We start from the raw sequence: 16,825 nt of genomic DNA on the forward strand, positions 1-16,825 counted from the left end.
GGAAGTGAGTTGGAAAGATAAATAATATTGACAGTTCATTTAAATCCCTGGAAAAAAGGCTATTTTTCTTTCCATTAATATTGTCTACTTCCAAAGATGGACAAGTGAAAGCAAGTGCAGCATTACTCTGCTTGCCATCTCAACTCAGGATAAAAGATCGAGGATACTTAATAATTCTATTTATTGGTTCAAGTAACTAGCTGTTTCCTTTTAAAGCTTCAGGCTCAGTTTTCTAAAATTCTATTGCACAGTTAATTAAAGATCACAAATCACTGAGACATGACACTCGCATAGATCACTTTCTCCCAGCCCTACTTATTTTGAAGTTACTGGTGTTGATGCCATCTCATATCTCAAAAGAATGCTTTCTTCCAATAACCCCAGTCCACCTCTTTTGAACAGCTTGCAACTCAGGGAAGTTTGGTGTGAACTGCAGGCAAAGCTGTAGCTGTGGAGGAGCGTCATGCAATCCAGAGACTGGGCGATGCCTTTGTCCAGCTGGAAAAACTGGACCTGCCTGTGGTCAAGGTATGCTTGATGTTTTGCCAGAGCAAGTCTTACTCTGTCTGTGCAGAAAGTTATGTTATTCTGTGGCCCATAAACTGGATGCAAGGAAACAGTCTCTATTTAGAGAGGAAGTACAGCAGTCTTAGCACTTCATCCAGGCCTCCTTTGTGGACAACGGACTATAATTTACTCACCCTGCTCATTAGCTCCATTATACCTCTGCTAGGACTGCCAACAGGCTTGCCAGTGGCAATGGTGATTATATCATGAGCAAGGTTGGTATGAGAGAGGGACATTTCGGTAGCTGTAGTAGGCTTAAGATTTAAGGTGAATTCAAGCCTGTCAGCAGATCTGAGCTGCTGAGTGCAGAGTGCCTTATATGCAGTCAGGGGGAAATGTCAAGTGAAAGTAGTGAGGAAAACAGGGGAAAATGTAGTCAGCTAGTGAGGGAGCCAAAACAAAGGGAAGAAGGAGCAATAATTATATCAACAGTAGAAACAAGGTGGAAGGATGGGGAAGGATCTTTGGGTTGCTGCCCCCAGAAACCTTGTTGTTGCAGTTTCTACTGTTGCTCTGGTGATCAGGAACATCAATCCAATGGGAAGCCAGTTGTGGCTACTGACTCTTTGCCTCACCAATATTTTCAAAGCACAGTTTGTTTGGTAATATTATTTATTTAACCAACTATACAGGTAGATTAGTGTATGGTATTCCCTGGACCATCCTGGCTACAAGAACACTCCCACTCTATTACAGTGTCAATAATATTTATAAACCATTTTTACATGGAAAGCTCCATAGGAAAATATAGTGAATTGCTGCTATACTCTTTTGCACAAATATTTCATTTCTCATTTTCTGATGACCTACTTCACATTGACAATATATGAAATTTTAGGCTAGGTGTGATCCTGTCTGAATTCCTCAAACTTGACAAACATTCCCTGAAGGAGAAGGTACATCTTTAGAAGATTGCCCAAGGGCAAGAGAAAATAAGCCTAAACCAGACTCCCAAATCTCCCTGATGCCAACATCGGTATCTAGCTCCTTTCCTTCTGTTCTGTTCCCATTTCTACTGGAAGTGAAGTGTATAGTTCCTAAATACGTGACTGCTTCTCTGCCTGTATTTATCCTGAACCTCCTGCCCCAAAACTCTCTTCTATTTCAGATCCTGTTTCTTCTTGTATGTATTAAGTAAATTACTTTTCAGATACATCCAAGCCTTTCTCAGTTTTACTGTACTGAAAAACACCTTCAACGCACAGGTCCTTTGTGCTGGGAATTGGCCAACAGCCTTTATCTTCTATGTTTAAGTGTTTTCCTAAAATGCTGCAGTACAATATTAGGATGATTTTTTTGGAGGGGTGGAGTGGGGGGAGGGGGGTTCTTATGAAAGTGCTACAGATCTAGAGAGATAACCCTAGGGTTCTCTTAGCAGCTCAACTTTGTTTTACTTAACTCCCTTAAGTAACAGTATAGGTTTATAATTATCTTGAGAAATAAAATGTTTGTTTTGTGCTTTTCTTTTTGTATAGATTGCCCAGAAGGTTTGTGGGGAGTAGGTTGTCAGTTCTTCTGTGAGTCCTGTGAGAACGGAGGTCAGTGCAACAGGGAGACTGGAATCTGTGACTGTCCACTGGGATACACTGGCAAATCCTGCTCTGCGCGTAAGCCATCAAACTGTCTTGGTCAATAAAAAGAAAAAGCTGATAAAGAAAAAAAATGATTTTTACTTTCTTGTTATTTTATGAGCCATTTGCTATATGAGGATATGTTAATAAATATTTTGAGGCATTTGAAACTTTTTAATTCTTTTGATGTTTAAGATATGACTCCAATGGATTTATAGTGTTTGTCTAAGAGATTACCAAGAATGGAAACAGCTACTCAAAAATGATGGTAAAACTGCTTCAGTGAGTGTATAGCAGTTGCTACTGACTGGCAAAATGTTTAGTACATTTTTTAGTCTGGGTCATTGATTCAAATGCAGGTTTAAACTGGCAACAGTTTACAAGTATAGTTAAAACTGAGATGATGAATTCTTATCCCATTCCATGGATTAGTTTTTATAAAACATTTATCCCTTAATGGGTTTCCTGCTTTGTTTTCCTCTCTTCTACCCACCTGGTCTCTCTCAGCCAGAGCTGACCCAAGCAGGGTGCGGGGCCTGGGGCAAATCAGCCCATGCAGGGCCCCACTTGCACTCTGATCTCACAGCCCTGGACCCGAAGAAGCTGCCACCACCATTGGCAGTGGCGGCGTCAGCGGCCAGGGGGGCGGGTAGCTAGCAGCTGGATGTGGGGCCACCACTTTGTCCAGCTCCACACTGCCACTGCTCCGCCTGACTCCATGGGGCCCCACAAAGTGCAAGGCCTGGGGTGGTCACCCCAGCTCGCTGCCCCCGGGGATGGCCCTGCTCCTCCCCCTTCCCTATTCAAATTACCGCTTTCTGTTTAAGAGCTCTGCTCTCTGCAGTCCCTTATTAGCATCTGATGAAGTAAGCTGTTGCTTACAAAAGCTTATGTATCTGATTTAGTTAGTCTGTAAGCTGCAACTCTACCCTTCCCTCTTGGGGATCTATCAGAGGCAAGAACTGGCACCAAACAAGGCTAGGGACAGAAGTTACACATAAGCCAGTTTAAGTGATCAGAAACAGGTTTAAACCTATAACAGAACATAAGTTCAGTGCACATAAACCAGTTTCAAAATAGCCAGAACTAGTTTAAGATAAACCTGGTTAAATGTAGTATCAGACTTAACTGATTTGGGTCAAACTGGTTTATGCAACTTCTGTGCCAGGCTCCTTCCTGGTTTAAGTTAAATCAGAGTCCTCCAGCATCCCAGCATGCTCTGCAGCCCTGGGCTGTGCTCTCTGCTCAAGAGAGCAGGGCTGGCCCCACCCCTCTGCTCTCTAGCCCAAGCAGGGGTGGGGACTGGACAGACACATCCCAGCATGGCACTGTTAAGGCAAAGTTGACACGGAGGGGGTTAATTCTTCCCTCCTTCCCTTCTCCCCCTCCCCTCCTCTATAGCGAGGTATGCCTGTGTGCGGGTGAGAGGCTGAGACAGAGGCAGCAGCTGGGACTGGCAGACAGTGTTCCCTGGGGCAGAAGCAACAGAGGGAGAAATTAACCCTCCCCCTGCTCCCTTCACCTTGATGGGGCCATGCCCCCACCTTTGTTGCTGGAGCAGCGAGGGGAGAGGGAGGGGTAGCAGCTTCCATCAGGGTGCCCAGGATGGGGTGTATTGCCCCCCCCTTTCCTGTCCCACCGGCAGGGACCACAGCCCTCCAACATGGCCCCATTAAGGCTAAGGGGGCAGGGAAGAGGTTAATTTTACCTCCCCCCCACTGGGGGACTGAAACTGCAGTGGAGCACCCCACCCCACCACTGCAGGGCAGGGAGGGAGCTCTGTGAGGTGCTGCCCAGCCCTAGAGGAGGACTTTTCCCCCTATTTCTGCCCCTCCTCACCACAGGGGTTGGCAGGGGGCCTCTGTGCAGTGCTGGAAAGGGACTTTTCCCCCTCCTCCTTCCCCTTCTCCTCTCTGCCGCCGTGGGGTGATGGGGAACTGTGTGTGGCACTGCCTGGCCCCGGAGGGGGACTTTCCATCTCCTCCTCCCCCACCCATCATGGGACAGGGAGAGGGGCTCTTCCCCCTCCTTCCCTCCTCACCCCCTCTCGTTGCTGCCAGGTGGGGAGGGGGGGCTCTGTGCGGTGCTGTCCAGCCCGGGAGGGGGACTCTTCCCTCTCCTTCTTCCCTCTGCCCCACTGCCACGGGGCAGAGAAGGGGGTTCTGTGCAGTGCTGGAGGGGGACACTTTCCCTGCAGGGTGGGGAGGGGGGCCCTCCCCAGCATCCACAGCTCAGTGTCTGCAGCTCAGGCTAGGCCAGGCTGAGCAGCCCCTCCCCGCTCTGTGGCAGCTGTGGGGAGGAGGGGAGGAGGAGGAAGAGTCCCCATCCAGCACCACACAGAGCTCCCTTCCACAGCCCGAAGCAGCATGGGAGAGGGGGAATAGTCTCCTTCCAGCACTGCACAGAGCCCCCTTCCCTGCCCCATGGTGATGGCAGAGGAGGAGGAGGAGGAGGAGGAAGAGTCCCCCTCTGAAGTTGGGCAGCTGAGCTGTGTGGCCAGATTGCTCCCGGCTGTCGGGGAACCTCTGCGGCAGGCAAGGCTCTCCTCCTCCTCCTCCTCCTTCTCCCCCAACATGGGGGTCCCACCATGCCCCTGTCTGGCCACACTTTCTCCCGCCCCCCCCCCCCAACCCCCCGGCCAATGTGGGGATTTAAACCCCTCCTCGGTTTTACTCAGGCCTGCTGGCGCCTGGCCATGTCCCCCTCTCCCCTCCCTCAGCTCGATGAGAAGTGAAGCATGTACACTTAGTGGTCAACTTCTAACTCAGGTTTCAGTCAAATGAGTCTGGAGTTCTGTGTGTCTTGGAATTGCGCTAAGCGCTATTCTTTTTGTGCAATGTAAATCAGGCACAACTCCAAAGCTGGTTGACAACAACTTACAGGATTTGCTTTTTCCCCCCTTACCATGTGTAATGCAAATAGTTCAATCACTTTGATTTCTGTTTCCCTTGTTTAATTAATACATTTCAAGAGGTGGAAGGACAAGTTAAGCTATGACTCCCTTATTTGAAATGAAATGCTTGAGTTAATGCATAAGTAAAAAACACTGTCTGTCTCTCTGTTTTCAGCCTGCCCCTATGGTTACTATGGGCAAAATTGTTTGTTGCAGTGTAGCTGTAATATCAATGCTCAATGTCACCATGTTACTGGAGAGTGTACGTGTCCCCCTGGCTGGACTGGCTATGACTGCAAACGTTGTAAGTCAAACATTTTTTCACTGATCTTATGTGCTCTCTCTCAGAAACTTAACTGAAAATCAGAGGAGTCGGTTCAGTTTATTCTTCGGCTATTAAACTATTTAATATCCTTTTGCTAATCTTATTGCTTTTGAAATCATGTCTTTATGGTATTATACAGCCCAGGGGGTATTAATCCTTAATTATTTATGTTCATATTATTGAAAAGGATGAGTATGAAGCACAAAATGTTGATATAAGCAGTTATTTCAACACTATGCATCCATTTGCCCAAGACTGTCTGTGCCATCAGCATTTTGACTGACAGCCAGTATTCTTTGTCATGTTCAACAGTTTAGTTTTAAGATTAATTCTCAATCTTTCACTTTGTTTGGGGAAGATTTATCTCAAGAATTGAGTGACACATGTGGTCTTGCGGTATAATGTCACTCCTTAACTTGTGAATCTGAGTGAAATTCTTTTCCCAGTTCCACTCAATTATCTTGCCATTCACTTCATTGTTGTTCTCCACATTGATACTAGAGAAGGAAATAGATGTTGTCCTTTTTTATAGCATTTATACAGTCCTGTCTAACAATCTGCTGTTTCCCTTGTTAACTCTCCTCCTTCTAAATCTTTATCCCTCATTCAAAAACCCAACAAGCAAACAAACCCTTCTTTTTGTGAATACAGTGTTGTAAACATAAACTAATGCAAGTTAGGAAGCCTGAAAACAGGCTTCTGGACCCCAGGTATCCGACCTAAGGATTTAGGTGAATCTAAAGCTTCCACTAACAGATATATTCTTAATACAAAATATATTGGTGAGATTTGGAGTGTATCTTAGGAGTCCATTTACCTAACGGTCCACAATCCCCAGGCTGAATGGTGTGATCACAGCTAGAAAAAGCTGGTTGTAATTGAGGAAGAGAAATGGCAAAGTAGTTCACAAGCTGCCCTCCAAAATGCTAAGCCCAGCTCTGCTATCAAGGTAGTTCATTTAAGGTATCAAACATAGGAGCCAAAGGATGTTACCAAATGTCTTGCTGAAGTAATATATTACTAAGTGGGGTGTTGTTATTCACTTTTATCAACATCGTGGTAAGTTCATGGAGCAGATTGGTAGACAGTGAGCCCATCTACATGAGATGTTTACTGAGGAGCTGCATCATTAGTAGGGCTGTGCAAAGCATCAGCCCCATATTTGATTCAGCGGAGATTTGGCCCAAGTCAGTGGCCAAATCCTCAAATCTGAATTGAATCAGAGGACCCTTTAATCTCTCTGAATTGAACTGGAACCCTCCAAATCAATCCAGAGAGATTCAGATAGATTCAGTGATACGGACATAGACACAGCTTTAAATGTTTTTTCTACATACCTCTAGATGGCAGGGGCTGTGAACGCTGTGGTGCTGGGGCAGATGCAGTGTCCCACAGAAGCACAGGGGATCCCCAGTGTGCTCGGCAGCAGACCCAGAAGTGGACCAGAAGCACTTCCGGATCTACTGGGGAGCGTGCTGGGGGGGGGCCCATGCCCCCCAGCTCGGCGACTGGTGCCTCCTGGGTCTGGGGGTGCACCTGGGGTCCCCCTGTGGCTGATCACCAAGCTGGGAGAGGGGGGGCAGCATGCTCCCCAGCAGACCTGGAAGTGGACCAGAAATACTTCCAGTCCACTTCTGGGTTCACTGCCGAGCACGCTGGAGAGCCCGCCGCAGTGCTGTGGGACGCTCCATCCACCCCAGCACTGCAGCGATCACGAGCCCCTGCTACCTCAAGGTATGTAGAAAAAACTTTTAAAGCTGTGCCTGTGTCGAATCGCTGATTCACCAAATCAGCATTGACTCATCAGATTCGGTTTCAGTCAAATCGAATCAGGGACAGTGATCCGAATCAATGAATCGAATCACTGTCCCTGAGTCAGGCTGAACCCAAATTGAATAGGGCCCGTTTTGCACACCCCTACTAATTAGCTCTGCAGTAAACATCTCAGTATCTACATGTGCAGCCCTGTTAGACCGCAGTAAACTAATAAACTCAGCAGCAGGATAAGTACAAGTATTTACTGAGGGGGGTTTTTATGCACAGCATAAAACGTAGATGCTGACCTAGCTGGCAGGGGCACGAGGGTGCTTCAATGTAAGGGCTGCCTGCCAAAAAGCACCCTCACGCCCCAGTCAGCTCCTCTGCAGCATGTTGAGCTGGGCAGGAGCAGCTCTGGGCTGGCAAGCTGACCTCTGGGCCCCCTGCCAGCTGGGGCTGCTCTGACCCAGTATAGCATGCTCCAGTCCTGGTACACATTCAAACTGGTAATCTGGGAGCAATAAACTCCAGAATGATATGCACTGGAGTGTATTGCTGCCTGTTAATAGCACATATAGATGTGCCATGTCTGAATGACTGTATAAGGATTATGTGAATTTTGGAGTTAGAGCAGACTGGTAACAGACTATAGCAAATCTCCTTCTACTTCCACTTGCAAAAGACACGCCTTTTGACCACGAGAAGGAAAATTTGTGGAAAATTTTTCTTTTCAATTTGTAAATGTTTATCATTTTTCTTCTGGCTTGGGGAAAAATCCAGAACCTTTCTAAAAGCAAAAGGTGATATTTTTCCCCCACCTGTTCTGGCAAATATTGACAATATGGCTTCCATAGAGAGTGAAATTTGGAGGAATTTTGAAATTTTCCCAGGAATTTAGGGAAAAAAATCACTGTTTAATTGTTGAAAGTCTGAAAGACAATATAAATACTTGTACCCAAATTGGATTGTACCTTCTTTTCTGAGTGTACCTTCTTTATGATAAAACAAGTTTCATGACAAATTTCAAAAGAAAAAATATTTTTCTTTCAATGTAAAATACTCTAGGGATTTTCTTTTCTTTTTTTTGGCAGAAAATCCTTTAGATAAATATTTCCAAAAATTCTTGTTTCCTTTCAGGAGAAGGCAACTATCCTTTTTTTAAAAAACAAAACAAAACAAAACCAAACCCTTTTTGTTCTGTTGAGGAAAACACAAATGGAAAATAAGAACATGTGGCTTTTCTCCAGTAATATTTTTGCAAAAATGAAAAATTTCTACTAAAATGAAAAATGTCTTGGTGCACAGAAATAAATAATCTGTATGTAATATAATAACACTGCCTAAAATTTACAAACACAAGTATGCAAGATTAGGAACGTAAATAAGACCAGAGTCACCCAAATAAGACCAGATTTTGACTTTGTATGGAATCCATAGATTCACATATTTCTAGGGCCAGAAAGAGGACCTATTCATTTGCTCAGACCTCCTACATAGCAGAAGCCATAACATTTCATTTGTTTTTACCTTCTATTCAACTCAGTAACTTGGGGCCTTGTTACACCTTATACTGTGAGCCGCACAAATGTTGATTGGTGGTAGCACTAGCTTGACGTTTGGAGCAGTCACACTTCTCTGACTGTCCCGCACCTGCACAGCTGGGACTTGCCACTAGAGGCCTGGGGAGCAGGGGCAGGACTAGGAGCTGTAGCTGTGAGTTGCCACTAGGGGGCTGGTGAGCCAGGACAGGTTTCTATTCCTTTTTCTAAGGGCAGTGTGAGAGATCCTGGGATACTGGAGGACTTCAACTTGGGCAGCACATCTGTGGGGAGTGGCCACATCTTAATGGAACAGGAGCTGGCTAGTACAGATCAAACATAATACTGCCCTGGAGCGGCATAAATTTTAGCTGCATAACAAATGCTTAAAACCACTTAAGTTGTTAAAGTGTGGACAAACCAGGAGTTAAGAGCTCCTGGAGCTATCCAAAATTATCTTTTAACAAGGCCCCTATATTCAACTATAGGATATCTTTCTGAAAGACATTCGGCCTTATCTGAGGCCTTCAGGTAATGAAGAATTTCCCAGTTAATCACTCTCGCTTTTAAAAAGTTGTGCTTTATTTGTAATTTAAAATAGTCTTGTTTTACCTTCCAGCCATTGATTCTTGTTACACCTCTTTCTACTACGTTAGAGCCCTTTAATACTTGGTATTTACTCTCCAGGAAGGTAAATATTTGTGAGTACTCAGCACTTTTGATTATTAAACTACATTTATGTAGGTGCCTTTATCTGTTTGTGATCCATTTTCTCAGCTGGTGTAAATCAGCATAATTCCATTTATTTCAGTGGAGTTGTTCCAGTTTATCACACCTGAGGATCTGGCCTAACAGGTCTAAATTGAAGCATCCAAGTTGGTAAACATGGCCAGTGTATGTATTTTCATATTCCTCTGTCTGAATGCAAACTCTCCTATTATCTCATGTGTGAAGTTCACTCTCGTGTATATGTTATGTTGTTTTGCAGCTTGTGACACCGGCCACTGGGGACAGCACTGTGAAAATGCATGTGTCTGTAGTAACAGTGATGGTAGCTGTGACCCAGTCACTGGGGTTTGTTTCTGTGAACCAGGATACAGCGGGAAACACTGTGAACAAAGTAAGCTGCAACCAAGTCAAAGTGGGGAATTTGCAGGCTCGGAGAGCGGAAATTGTTTTTCCTTTTGATTATTTTCAGAAAGGTATCCAAGCTGTATATTCTTCAGTGTGTGGAAAACTCTACTTTGCAAGGGGCTCAAATTTCAGGAGTGCTAGACAGCTTAACTAATCATTTGGATTCCAGGAGAGTTATTCTCAGAATTGTTTTTGGATTAAACTGCTACTTGGGCAATTACAACTTCATGCTAGGGTGTAGAATTGCCATATATATGTATCTTTGTTCCCTTGTATAAGACTTCTCATCTCACTTAATTTTATCCACACTAATGACTTTTCTTCCTAACCTCCATTTACGATCATGTATATGAAAGCAAATGCAGGAATCCTGATGTCCTGACTTCATTATTGCCCACAACTGATACTAATCCCCTCCTACCTAATGGAATCCCCTCTGTAGACTGATAATACGATGTGCAGTATTGTACAGAGGACAGATTCCTTTGTGCCTCTTGAGAAAATCAGGTCACACTATCTTACCATGTAAATTCAGTACAAATATCCTAAAATTATCTGATGCCAAAGACTTGCTGACCAGTTCCTTAGACTGTATTTCTTTATTCATTAGTTGACTCATGTAGAAGGAAGGGAATAACAAGAAGGACCGAAAACAAAAAACAAAACCAGAAGAGGAAGAGAAAGGGGAAAAATGGGAAAGAGAGGATTAAATCTTCAAGAGTTTCCAGTAGTTTTCTCTTCTAAAACCTTGGAAACCATGTTGGCAGGACACTAAAAATTCTCAAACTTGGAAAATTTTATTGTGATGACCTAGACATAGCAATGGAAAAGTAAACTATGGGGAACTCCATGCACAGTTGATTGCTACCAACTGTTTACATGATGTAGGGAGGAAGAAGAGATGCATCCTAAATCCACACACCAACTTCTAGATTCCACAGACGGCATCCCTGCACGATGGGAATAAAACTGTCAGTAACTGTAGATAGCATGAAGGGCCATTAATCTTCATTCATGTGCAGTCATGAGAGATCCCTGACTCCCTTGCTTCTTGCATTGATGTGTGACATCAAAATGATACATAGGACACATCGCTGAGAGGCATGGCTGCAAGTTGAAGGCAGGGGGTGAGAACCATAGTTAAAACAATGAACTGTACTAGCAATATCATAGTGACTTATCCCAGCAGATTGAAATCAAGGGCAAAAGAGAAAGGGGAGCCATTTTGATTTTATACAGTATAGATTTTAAAATAATCTCTTGGTATTTATCCAAATCGGTGAAATATAAAAGATTCCTGCACACATTCAAGAGTAGAAAGCTCTGTTCTACTATGGGGAGAAAATATGCAGAAATGATTATATAGCCTGTACTGTTAAAGATAATATGCTGTTAGGCAACCTCAGGTTTTCTGCCCCAGACTCTTTTACTCCATAAATCCAGATACTGACTCATTTTATTAAGTGGAAAGTAGAGAGGAAAAATAAACCCCTTTTGCTGGAATAAATTCTAGGTCTGCTTTCATAGGCTTCTGTAGTTTATTACAGCTCTATGTTATTTCCAGAAGTACTTAGAGCAGGATTCATGTGGGCCTCACCAGTGTTCATTGTGCAGCTCTAAACACAAGTAATGAATTTTTGGTAGGCTGCTTTCCTCCACTTTTATCATAAGACTATTCTTATATATGTTAAGCACCTAGAATCATAGAAAATTAGGGTTGGCGGGGAGGTTATCTAGTCTACCCCCCTGCTCAAAGCAGGACCATCCCCAACTAGATCATCCCAGCCAAATCTTGGTCTAGCCAGGTCTTAAAAACCTCCAAGGATGGAGATTTCACCAGCTTTCTGGGTAGCCTGTTCCAGTGTTTCACCCCCCTCTCCATGAGCAAATTCTTCCTAATATCTAATCTAAACTTCCCTTGCTGTAACTTGAGACCATTGCTCCTTGTTCTGTCATCTGCCACCACTGAGAAGAATCTAGCTCCATCTTCTTTTGATCTCCCCTTCAGGTAGCTGAAGGCTGGTATTAAGTCCCCTCTCAGTCTTCTCTTCTCTAGGCTAAATAAGCCCAGTTCCCTCAGTCTTTCCTCAGAAGTCATGTCCCCAGCCCCCAACCATTTTTGTCTCCCCCCACTGGACTTTCTACAATTTGTCCACATCCTTCCTGTAGTGGGGGGCCCAAAACTGAACACAGCACTCCAGATGTGGTCTCACCAATGCTAAACAGAGGGGAATAATCACTTCCCTGGACCTACTGGCAACATACCTACCAGTGCCTAGTATAGTTTCATAGTTGGTAGGGTCAGAAGGGACCTAAGCACAACATCAAGTCCGACCCCCTGTCATGGCAGGAAAGAGTACTGGGGTCAGACGACCCCAACCAGGTGTTCATCCAGCCTCCTTTTAAAGACCCCCAGGGTAGGAGCCTGCACCACTTCTCTTGGAAGTTGTTTCCAGATCCTAGCTGCCCTGACAGTGAAGTAATGCCTCCTGATATCTAGCCTGAATCTACCCTCTGCCAGCTTGTGACCGTTATTTCTAGTCACTCCTGGTAGTGCTTGGGGGAACAGGGACTCCCCCAATGCCTGCTGGTCCCCCCTGACTAGTTTGTAACAGGCCACTAGATCCCCCCTCACCCATCTCTTGTGGAGGCTGAACAGGTTCAGGTCCCTTAGCCTCTCCTCGTAGGGCCTGCCCTGCTGCCCCCTGATCATGCGAGTGGCCCTGCTCTGGACCCTCTCCATGTTGGCCACATCCCTCCTGAATTGCAATGCCCAGAACTGGACGCAGTACTCCAACTGCGGCCTGACCAGTGTCGCATAGATGGGGAGGATCACCTCCATGGACCTGCTTGAGATGCATCTGTGGATGCATGACAAGGTACGGTTGGCCTTCCTGACTGCTTCCCCACACTGTCGGCCCATGTTCATTTTGGCATCAGTGACTCCAAGATCCCTTTTTGCCTCTGCACTGACGAGAAGGGAGTTCCCCAGCCTGTAGGTATGCTGCTGGTTCTTCCTCCCCAGGTGCAGTACCTTGCACTTGTCAGTGTTGAAACCCATCCTGTTCTCATCCGCCCACCCCTGTAACCTGTCTATGTCCGATTGCAGCCTATTCCTCCCTTCTAGTGTGCCCACTTCACCCCACATCTTAGTGTCATCTGCAAATTTGAACAGGGTGCTTTTTACCCCCTCGTCCAAGTCACTGATGAAAATATTGAACAGTGCAGGCCCCAGGACTGAGCCCTGGGGAACCCCACTGCCCACATCCCTCCAGGTCGAATAAGGCTTGTCCACCACCACTCTCTGGGTGCAGCCCTCCAGCTAATTAGTGACCCATTTGACTGTGTAGGTGTCGATGCTACAGTCCCCTAGTTTTTTAATGAGAATGGGGTGAGAGACAGTGTCGAAGGCCTTCCTAAAGTCCAGAAAGACTATGTCCACTGCTACATGCGCCTAGTATGCCAATAGCCTTCTTGCCAACAAGGGCAAACTGCTGACTCATATTCAGCTTATTGTCCACTTGAACCCCTGGGTCCTTTTCTTCAGAGCTGCTGTCCAGCCAGCCAGCCCCCAGCCTGTACTGGTGCATGGGATTCTTCCATCCTACGTGCAGGACTTTGCATTTGTCCTTGTTGAACCTCATAAGAATTCTTTTGTCCCAATCCTCCAATTTATCTAGGTCACTCAGAATCCTAGCTCTACCCTCCAGCATATCTACTACTCCCCCCAGCTTTGCAGACTTGGTGAGGGTGCACTCTATGCCATCTTCCAGGTCGTTGATGAAGACATTGAAGAAAACCAGCCCCAGGACCGACCCCTTGGGCACTTCACTTGATACCAACATTGAGCCATTGATTGCTACCCTAGGAGCCCAATGCTCCAGTCATTTTTCTGTCCACCTTACAGTCTATTCATCCAGCCCATACTTCCTTAGCTTGCCTGCAAGGATGTTGTGGGATGTTATCAAAAGCCTTGCTAAAATCGAGGTATACCACATCCACTGGTCTCCCTTCATCCACAGAACCAGTCATCTCACCATAGAAGGCAATCAGGCTGATCGGGCATGATTTGCCCTCGGTGAATTCATGTTGATTGTTCCTAATCACCTTTGTCTCCTCCAAGTGTTCTAAGATGGATTCCTTGAGGATCTGCTTCATGATTTTTCCAGGGACTGAGGTGAGGCTGACTGGTCTATAGTTCCCTGGATCCTCATTTTTCCTTTCATAAATATGGGCACTGTGGGCATTTAGATGCATATATTTTTTGTGCAGGACTGCATCAGAGATCTGGCGTGTCAGAGCAGACTTGATTAATCAAGTTGCTCCACACACGAGTTGACACGCACTGCGCTGTATCGCATGCAGTTGTATAAGTGGTGAAATGTGCATCAGCGCACAGAAAATGGCAGTGGTGTGCTTTTGAGATAAAGCACCTCCAATGTGTTTTAGTTCAAAAGAGCACTGCTGCCATTTTCTGTGCACTGATGCATATTTCTCCACTTACACAACTGCGTGCACTGCAGCACCAGGTGCTTTTCAAAGCACCCACTGCTGTGGTGCATGCATGTGTACGTATGCCCTATGCTTGCCCTTTTCTAATCATCTAGGACCTCTCCTGATCCCCATGAGTTTTCAAAGATGATTACTAGTGACTCTGCAGTCACGTCAGCCAACTCCCTCATCCTCAAGTGCAACCCGTCTGGCCCCATAGGCTTGTATCTGTCTAGCTTTTCTAAGTAGTCCTTAACCTGTTCTTTTGTCACTGTTGACTGCTCCCCTCCTCCCCAAACTGTGCTGCCCGGTGCAGTAGTCTGGGAGCTGACCTAGCCTGTGAAGACTGAGGCAAAATAGGCATTGAGTATATCAGCCTTTTCTGCATTGTCTGTCACAAGCTTGCCTCCCCCATCCAGTAAGGGACCCACAGCCCGTATTATCTAATGGTCAGTGCTACATGAATCTTATGATACCAGCACTCTCTGCTTTGCAAGAACTTCATATTGCCTCGACTAGTTCTTTGTCATCTGATAGTTCATCTGCTCCTGCTGCCTGTCTGGGACATCACAATCAATTGAGGTCCTTTTCATTTGGTATCTACTTCGGTGTGCATTACCACTGCAGCAGAACTGCCCCTGACAAAGGTGGGGTAAATATTTTTTAGGATGTGAGACAGCAGTCACCCCTGAAAATCACTCTCTCCAGAGAACACTTTCCAAACATCCTCCCAGGCTAAAGACTTACAGCCTGTTGATTGTGAACACCATGGCTAAGTACAAACAGTCAAAAAGCCCAAGGCTGAATCGATTCAGTCTTTGCAGGTTAGTCCAGGGGTGGGCAATTATTTCAGGCGGAGGGCCACTTACTGAGTTTTGGTAAGCCATTGAGGGTCACATGACAGTCAGCCAGGGGCAGATAAATATTAATTTTCTACATTTTTTAGGGGCCCCGTGGGTAGGATAGAATGGCCTGGCGGGCCGTATCCAGCCCTCAGGCCACATTTTGCCCACCCCTGGGTTAGTCTAAGCTCCATAGATTAAACTGAGAAACAACTGGACAGGCATTCACTTTTGATTCAGGAAATGCAGCCACAAGTCTGCAATGGCTCAAGCCAGAAGCTGGGGGGGTGCTAGAGCACCGCACTCTGGCATATCCAGCATGGGCTGTGTGTTCATTTCCTCTTCCTGCTGCCCCTGAGGTCTCTGAGATTTGCAGTCCACACTTACAGCAGCAGGACTGTGAAGTGTTACTCATCATTTCCTCTTCCTGCTTCCAGGTGCCTCTGAGATTTGTAGTCCACAGTTGCAGCCAGCAGTGAGTTTTCAGCAGGGCAGCTCTGTACTTGGAGGAAGGGAAATTTACCCGCTGTCCCTGAGCTGGGGTTTGCCTGGGGGAGGGGAGGAGAGGGATGGGACAGTCCTTGCTTGCTCCATCCCACAACCCTTCTCTGCTGGAGAAGGCAGCACAGCACAGCACAGCACAGGGCTGGAAAGCATGCTGGGATGCTGGAGGACTGTGATAAACTTGAACAAGGAAGAGGTCTGGGACAGAAGTTTCATAAACTGGTTTGACTCAAATCAGTTAAGTCTAATATTACATTCAACCAGGTTTATCTTAAACCAGTTTTGGCTATTTTGAAACCTGTTTATGTGCACTGAACTTCTGTTCTGTTACAGATTTCAACCAGTTTCTTATCACTTAAACTGGTTTATGTGCAACTTCTGTCCCTAGCCCATGGATTTTTGCAGTAGTGATCACTTAAGAGTTAACCCTTACTTTGGATCTGAAATATGTTTTTACATGCATACCCAGCCTGAGTCTGGCTCTGAAACTTCAGTTTTAGGAATAAGGAACAGGACTGTGCAAGCTTTTAAAAAACAAGTAGACTTGTATGTGTTTTCTAATTATAAAAATGTATAGAGAAAAATGCAGCAGATACATGGAACCAAATGCAGTCCGTAGTATGTAATGAAATTTTGCGCCAGGGCTGAATTTGATCTATAAAACATAATATGACTAACCTATATGTAGACAAACCTCTAGTCTTTGGTCTCATCCAGCTGTGTTTAGCCACAGACCAGAAACTGAGGGAGCAAAGGTGTATTCAAGTCACCTTTATATTCCCTACAATCCTTACAATGGGCTGCATCTATCCCAAGAGGCTGTTCTGATAGCTGGGGATTATTTGATGCATAGGATTTGCCCAGCCATGCCCCAAAAATGGGGGTGACTTTGGATAGAATAGTATATTGCTGCATCCTAATCCTCTGTGACCTGGAGATCCCCTTTACATCATGGAAACCCTTGAAGAACCGATTGAGCCCATTATTTTGCCTAGCCAGAATACCATATAGCTTCTTTTTCAATTCCATTATATCTCCAGATGCAGAATCACCTATGAAAGTGCATGTTGTTTCTTGGAATCAGAACTCATGGTAAAGGTGCTATCTTTTATTAGACCAACAAGATTTTTGCAAAAAAAAGTCTTTAATTGCAAGCTTTCAGGCACCAACGCCCTTCTTCAGGCATAGGAGAAAAGATTGTA

At 45.4% G+C, this 16,825-nt stretch overlaps 1 protein-coding gene across 10 annotated transcripts in view; it reads left to right on the forward strand.

The window, feature by feature from the left end:
- Positions 1-16,825, forward strand: part of LOC102371371 (multiple epidermal growth factor-like domains protein 6) — a 316,432-nt gene that overhangs the window by 251,186 nt on the left and 48,421 nt on the right. For all 10 annotated transcript variants that reach the window (XR_003092868.1, XM_014517486.2, XM_025198034.1 and 7 more), the window contains 4 exons: positions 403-528; positions 2,043-2,174; positions 5,207-5,335; positions 9,641-9,772. Coding sequence is in view for 9 of the 10 variants with exons in the window: in XM_014517486.2 (XP_014372972.2) it covers positions 403-528; positions 2,043-2,174; positions 5,207-5,335; positions 9,641-9,772 (519 nt within the window). In the remaining variant the exon portion in view is untranslated. The remainder of the gene's footprint in view (positions 1-402; positions 529-2,042; positions 2,175-5,206; positions 5,336-9,640; positions 9,773-16,825) is intronic.

The sequence above is a fragment of the Alligator sinensis genome, unplaced genomic scaffold (genome assembly GCF_000455745.1).
Source record: "Alligator sinensis unplaced genomic scaffold, ASM45574v1 scaffold787_1, whole genome shotgun sequence".
Taxonomy (NCBI): Eukaryota; Metazoa; Chordata; order Crocodylia; family Alligatoridae; genus Alligator; species Alligator sinensis.